This window comes from Pisolithus orientalis (genome assembly GCF_024613125.1).
Source record: "Pisolithus orientalis strain OTSU chromosome Unknown F5J12scaffold_7, whole genome shotgun sequence".
Taxonomy (NCBI): Eukaryota; Fungi; Basidiomycota; class Agaricomycetes; order Boletales; family Pisolithaceae; genus Pisolithus; species Pisolithus orientalis.
The window spans coordinates 615,654-622,166 of record NW_026260788.1 but is presented as its reverse complement, the minus strand read 5'-3'; the positions used below and the strand labels follow the sequence as shown (position 1 = coordinate 622,166).

The 6,513-nt window shown below is 46.9% G+C and overlaps 1 protein-coding gene across 1 annotated transcript; it reads left to right on the top strand.

The window, feature by feature from the left end:
• Window positions 1-1,184: 1,184 nt before the first annotated feature.
• F5J12DRAFT_890512 (uncharacterized protein) lies at window positions 1,185-2,190 on the top strand (the record flags this gene model as incomplete). The annotated part of the gene is made up of 6 exons (XM_051747417.1): window positions 1,185-1,388; window positions 1,436-1,464; window positions 1,650-1,702; window positions 1,776-1,834; window positions 1,922-1,979; window positions 2,027-2,190. The coding sequence occupies 6 exons, from the start codon at window positions 1,185-1,187 to the stop codon at window positions 2,188-2,190; spliced, it is 567 nt and encodes a 188-aa protein (XP_051602201.1).
• Window positions 2,191-6,513: the final 4,323 nt, after the last annotated feature.

Here is a 6,513-nt window from a genome sequence, read left to right as displayed (position 1 = left end):
ATTGCACAGCCAGTATAGCCATTGTTGCCTCCCTACCCCCATCATATGACACCATATGACTCCCCTTTCTTTATTTATTTGTCTGATTGTATAGTTGATTACTGCAGATATGTGTCATGACTGTTATGGTACTCGTACTTAGGGCTATATAAACCTATGTACTCTGTCCTGTATCTGCAGTTTTTTGATAGCTTGCAACTCAGCTAACTTCCTTCTCTTTTGTCCTTGTTCTCTCTCTGTGTGACTACCTTAGTGGATCGCCAGAAGACAGAACCTTTGTTGGACCTCAGAGATAACTGAGCCATAGGGGTTATGACACATTTGGCCCATAGACTCCCCCTCATGCACTTTGTGCCTATTCCATTTGAAGAAGTCACCACACTCAGGCATAACAGGTACTGGTGATGTGAGCAGTGCAAGTGGTATACATAGTTTGTGTGTGGCAGTATGTGAGACATGCAGTGTAGACAAAGTGAAAAAGAAACTTGTAGTGACCTTCCAAGTGCCAAAAGGTATCATTCTGTACCTAAGTATAGGGCTTTATAATCCAGGCAAACCCAGAACCTAAGTAAGACAAGGTACAAATAAAGGAAAGCCATGCAACAGTGTGTACATACAAGACAGGCCAGAACAGAGGCCAAAGGTATACTACAAGCACTAAAGGAATAGAGACTGTGGTAAAAGAAAGAGTCTGAAGGAAAGGAAGTGACCAGAGCACAGCAGCTGCAGGCATAGCATAGTGTGAGAGGGAGCGAGGGTGTGGGAAGGTAGCATATGAACAACAGCAGATGCAAGAGGTCTGGAAACATAATGGTAGTTGCAGAATGGTCAATGATAGGAGCTTATGCATCCAAGGAATGTGGATTCCTTGTACCTGCAGGGGACTTAGATGCTGACCATCCCCAGTCAGCCATGTGGTGTGGAGGATGAAAATAGCTTGCTGTGTGGTGATGGCAAAGGTGTGGTGCTGAGGATTCAAGAACACTGGCAAGTTCTGTGTAGAAGCAAAGGAAGCATGGAGCCAAGGAATGCAAGAAGACTGTTGAATGCTGCATATAGGCATCTGGACCAATGACATAAGCACCTCATGGTTGCTAAGTATATATTTGTTAGTGTGTGGCTCAAACCTTCACATTGTTCTGATTCTTTCCCCCCTTCCATCCATCTTTTCTACCACACTGATCATGTCTGCCAACTGTGCCCCCAGACTCTCACAACTCATATGTGCAGCCACCCCTGACCTGGTTGATGTGGAGAAGGCTGCACTTAAGGCAAGGTTTGTTGCTGCCTCTGCAGCTCTGGTTGCTGAGGCTAAGTGCCTCCTGGATGACAAGGAGGAATTGTGGGAGGAGAAGGTGATGTGGATGCATAGATGGGAACAGAAAACAGTAAGTGTCCAACATGTTTGGGACTTGCAGTACTGACTGTCCTCCAGGGGGAAGTGTTCCCCCTTGTTGAGCATGGGTGAGAGCTGGGGATCAACACCAAGATAGATGCAGTGGATGGTCCTGCTGTGGCAGAGGCTGACAAGGCCTATGAGAGGTGGGTATCTGAGGAGATTGCATGGGGAAGAGCTGATGAAGACATGCAGATGGGGGGGGAGGTCTTGCAGGCAATCAATGAACAAGGTGTGAGTCTTGTGGCACCAGCAGCAACAGAGAAGATGTTGCACATCAAGGTGGTGTCCTGGCCAGTTTGGAAGGTAAGTGCACAGTTGTAACAGTGCAGTAGTGGCTAATACCTGGATCCAAGGTGATCATGGCAAACCATCATAGAGAGCAAGGATGAGGATGAGCTGAAGATTGTTGTCCCTCCTGGTTCGATTCTTCACAAGGTGCCCTGCATGCATTGCTTGGTGAAAAACACCATGTTCATGGGTCCATTGGGGTGCACATGTGATGGCTGTGCTCACATGAAGCAGGGTTGCAAGAAGTTGACCAAGGCCACAGGGAAGAAGGTGCAGGCAGGCACATCAGTCAGTAAGTGGCAACCTTACCCCAGGAGACCTACAGCTGATGTCAAATAGCACAGTCTTCAAAGGCTGCAAAGGCTGGCCTGTCCAAGAGGGCTGCAGATGATGATAATGATGAGGTGGAGGTAGTCAAGGGCCATTCACACATGAAGGGTAAGGCCCCAGTGCAAGGAGGGCTGGACAGCAAGGTTGCAGCCAACCTGTTGCAGTTTTTGTAGGATGTACTTGATTCTGGGTTGTGCAAACAGGTCAGTTAGTCTTCTGAATACCTTGTTCATGTCCTCTGATTGTATTTCTTTGATGTTCTCTGGCTTGTGTGCAGTATCTGCTATGTTGACTGTCATGTTTCATTCTTCATTCATTTTCTGTGGTTTTGTGCTTCTAGTGAATTGGCTATGCAGCATTGTGATGGTCTTATCATCCATGATTGTGACTTCATCTGTGGTATAGTCATGTTTGGCTCTGAATGCTCATAGTGGCAGTTTTCTGAACAAGAAGGACCATCCTCCTCTGCTGTTGAAGACTTTGAACATTCCTCTAGCTTCCACATCTTCTATTTGTATTGTTCCTGTCCATGTGGCTTCTGATGGGATGACCATTCCATTTGCCATTCACAGGGTCTGCATAGAGGGTCACCACCCTCAGTAGATTGTGTTTGATCTTGTTGAATACTGCTGAGCACATGGCACCTGTCATGGTGCCATTATCAAACAGGGCCTGGACTTGTGCTGAGATGGTGCCATCAGGGCTTTTTAATAGCTATTGGGTGGGTGAAAGGGACAGGTTTGTCCATTGTATCTGCTGCTTGCTTCCAGTCTCTGCATGTTGTGGAGTAAAGATCAATGATAGTTGACACTATGATGGGTGTTACATGTGAGTTGGTGTGAGCCAGAGTAGATATGTTTGATGTTTGGGTTGGTGTGCTGTCCTTCACAGCAAACTGTCATTGTTTCCCTGTTCTTCCAGTGCTACAAGTCTGATATTATGTGTGATATTCCTATTGAACAGTCCAAGGGTTCTACTGCAGAGTGCCCTCCACACTGTTTCCTGGCAGCTTAGTCTGGATGAGTCTCCTTCCATGGCTGGGCACTCCTTGCTTCCATGGCCATGTGTACCACACCTGAAGCATTCCCCTGAGCATATCATTGTGGTTTTTGGTTTAAGGGGGTATGGTGTGTGCTTGGTGATTCACACTGTCTCCCCATGCTTCGCAACCCATGCCATGATCTGGGACTGGTATCTCTTTTGTCCTCTTCATTGTCCTGCTGGTGTGGGTACTGCTCAAGTCTGCTCCAGACTGCTTCCTTTGCTTCCTCTGAGGGTGGTGTGTATGGCATGTTGCATCATGGTGTTTGTTGGAGTACAAACCTTGTGGTGGGGGACACTGCCAAGGGTGATGCTCATGCAGTAGTGCATGATACTGCAACCTGTCCTATTGTGAAGCATTGGAGCTGCACCATGAGGTCTGCTGTCATTGCCCTTTTTGCTGCCTCCATCCTTTGTAACAGTTTCTGGTTCCATTCCTCCTCTCTCTTCCTTCACTCCTCTATCTCCTCACATTCTTGTCATAGTTTTGATGTGTTTAGCTTCTTTATATTGTCTGTGAACTTCTGCCAATCTTGATATTCATTGTCCAGCAGTTTTCTGATTCCCTTCAGCAGTTGTTTCTTGACTTGCCAGATCAGCATAGGTCCTCCTTCAATTTCTGCTAGCAATGCGAGCTGCATAGCTTCATCTGCCCACTTCATGTGTGCCCACACCCTTTGCCATCCTACTGTTTTGGTCACTCCCACATCTTCTTTGGGCATCATGTGCACTAGTAGCTCCATCTGGTACTCTTCTGATGTTTGTGCTGTGCTCTTCATCATTGGCCATCTGGAATTGGAAGCTTTGGCCAGCTCATCCCAGCTGGTGTGTTGAGTTGTTGTGAGGCCATCATACCAGCATTCTGCTGAAGAGCCTGTTCCTAGGTAATTAGCTAGTGCTGTTATTCTTTGTGTGTTGGTTGCTAGCAGGTTTAGGAATAACATGCTGCAGTTGAATGCCTTGAGGAAGTCGCTTGCATTTTCAGTTTCTGTGCAGTCCCCATAGAAGAGTGGTACTGCCTCTGCCATTGGATGTGGGCATGGTGGTGGTGCTTGTGGAAGGGTTGGGTGCAGTTGGTGCTAACAGTGTTGGTGGGGGGTGGGGGTACCTGTGGTGCACCCAACATTGGTGGTGCTCCTGCTCTGGATGGGGCTGAGTTTGCTCTCCCTCTGTGTGTGGCAGGTGTTGCTGACAAGACTGGGGGGGTCAGGAGTGCTATTGTCAGGAATGCCATGAAGAAGTCTTCCTCCTCTGGGTGCACTGGCAAATTTTCTCTAGTTGGTGGGATTCTATGTATGGATGTGAACTCTTGTGGGGATAGTGGCAAGTATTCTTGCAGGGATGATGATGTGTTCTCTGGTGATTGTGGTCCAGATGGGAGTGAGTAGTCACTTGTATACAGGGTTCCCAGCAGTGACCATGCTGCTGTGATGTCCGGTATGTGCGAGGACATGAACTGACCTCAGGCATTTCATGGCTGGCTACTGCGAGGCAGGTTGATGGTAGTACAGTGTTTATTTTTTGAACATTTATCACTCAGCTTTGTGCTCTTATACCCTTTGTGCATGTGTGGGTTGTGCAGTTGCCTTGTGTTCACTTGGTAGCATTGGTGCAGTGTCTACATGGTACATGTGGTGCATTATCTAGACAGTGTGTGTGGTGTGGTGTCTGAACAGTGCATGCAGTGCTGTGTCTGGACAGTGTGTGCAGTGTGGTAGTACAGTGATACTGCCTGGGTCAAGCCCACTCTCTTCACTGCAATGGACTAGTCTCATAGGATCATCAATCACTGGTGGCTGCCCTGTCTCATATTGCAATGTTCTACTCTGCTCTGCTCTGTCCATGTCTCCATCTGTCTGACTAAGCCCACAAGTGGCTGTGACCTCACCTCTACCCCTGGGCCTCCATTGGGACAGTCATTTGTTACTGCACTCATAAAGCAGATGAACAGGTGACTGAGCAGCATGTCAAAGTTGGCATGTTCTATTACCTGGACCTGGAGCATGACTGCCCCAGTGTCACACACCAAAGGTGTTTGGTGAGGTGGACATGGATGCAGCTGATGAATGGAGATGAAAACCATAGCCCTCATGTGAAGAAGGACAGCCAGAAATGTTGGCAGTCATCCCTCACACAAGAACAAGTCATCAATGCCAAAGAAAAAGGAAGGAAGCAAGTTAAGCACTGATAAAAGATCTTAAGTGCCCATGTATGGCATTCCAGTTTTTGACATATCTCCACCAATTCTGCAGATACTGACACCATTCCCACACTTGCTTGTAGTGCTCAGCCACATGATCCTACCTTCCAAAATTGGAAAGGATTTGCACACTCCACACATTTCTACAGCACTCCCTCCAAAAGACACTCATTTTGCTAATTCTTCTGATATGGCCACCTCCACATCAATCATTTCACTTGTCCCCTTTGCTAGGGACCTATGGCTATGTATATCTACTGGGAGTTCCTACCAGCTTCCATCCTGAAGCATCCTGGTACATCCCATCCTTGTCTGCCCCCTCTCAGCCCATCCAGCTTGGACAGTGCATTCTTTTTGTCAGTATGACCTCTAGGAGGATGTTCTTTGGTTGCCTCAGGTCTGTCATTTGCTTGGAAAGGTCTTATGTGGTCATTTCAGTCTCTCCAGTCCAAGAAGCATATAGATCCTTCCTCCCAGCTCCCTGCAACATCTTCATACCAGTCTCATCCATCAATCTTCCAAAATTGTGACAGCTACAGTATAATCTACTGTTCTCCACTCTCCCTGATCACATCCATGACAAGTATGATGCACATCTTGCCTCCTTATTGCAAGATACAGCAGAAGACACTCCCCCTTCATCCTCTCTTCCAACAGAGCCTCATACATGAAGTTTTTATTTGCTTCACTGAGAGGACAGTTAGGGGGGGAAAGTTGCAATCCCTTATGCTCCTGTCACCCCACAGACCCCCAAAGCTTGACCCCTGTTGACATCTGACTCACCCTGTCTGCTTTTGGATGTACTATATTGGCATCAGATCAGTGCTGCCTCTCTGTCATCCCACTTTGGCCCAGAAGCAATCTCTTCAAGACATGACATGCACAGCCTCCCCCTAATGTGATTCCAGTGTGCTTTCCCAGTTCCTGACATTACTTGACTCATACTTTGACATTCTGACTGTCTTTGACTCACCTATTGCCAATACTTACCAATCTTTTGACCTTGCTTACTGATTCATCACTTTTTGGCTTACTTATCCTTACCAATGCTCACCAATGCTTTCTAAGATGATTACCCACCACTTACATTCCTTACTTATCACTTACCAATCACTTACCAAGTGTTGCACCTTGTTTTCCATAGGCAATGCCCCTGTACTGTATATAAATCACTGTACTTAGATAGCTGAATAAGAAGAAGACATCAGAGAGCCCCTCTTGCTCACATTTTATCATCACTCAGTAAATCATTCAT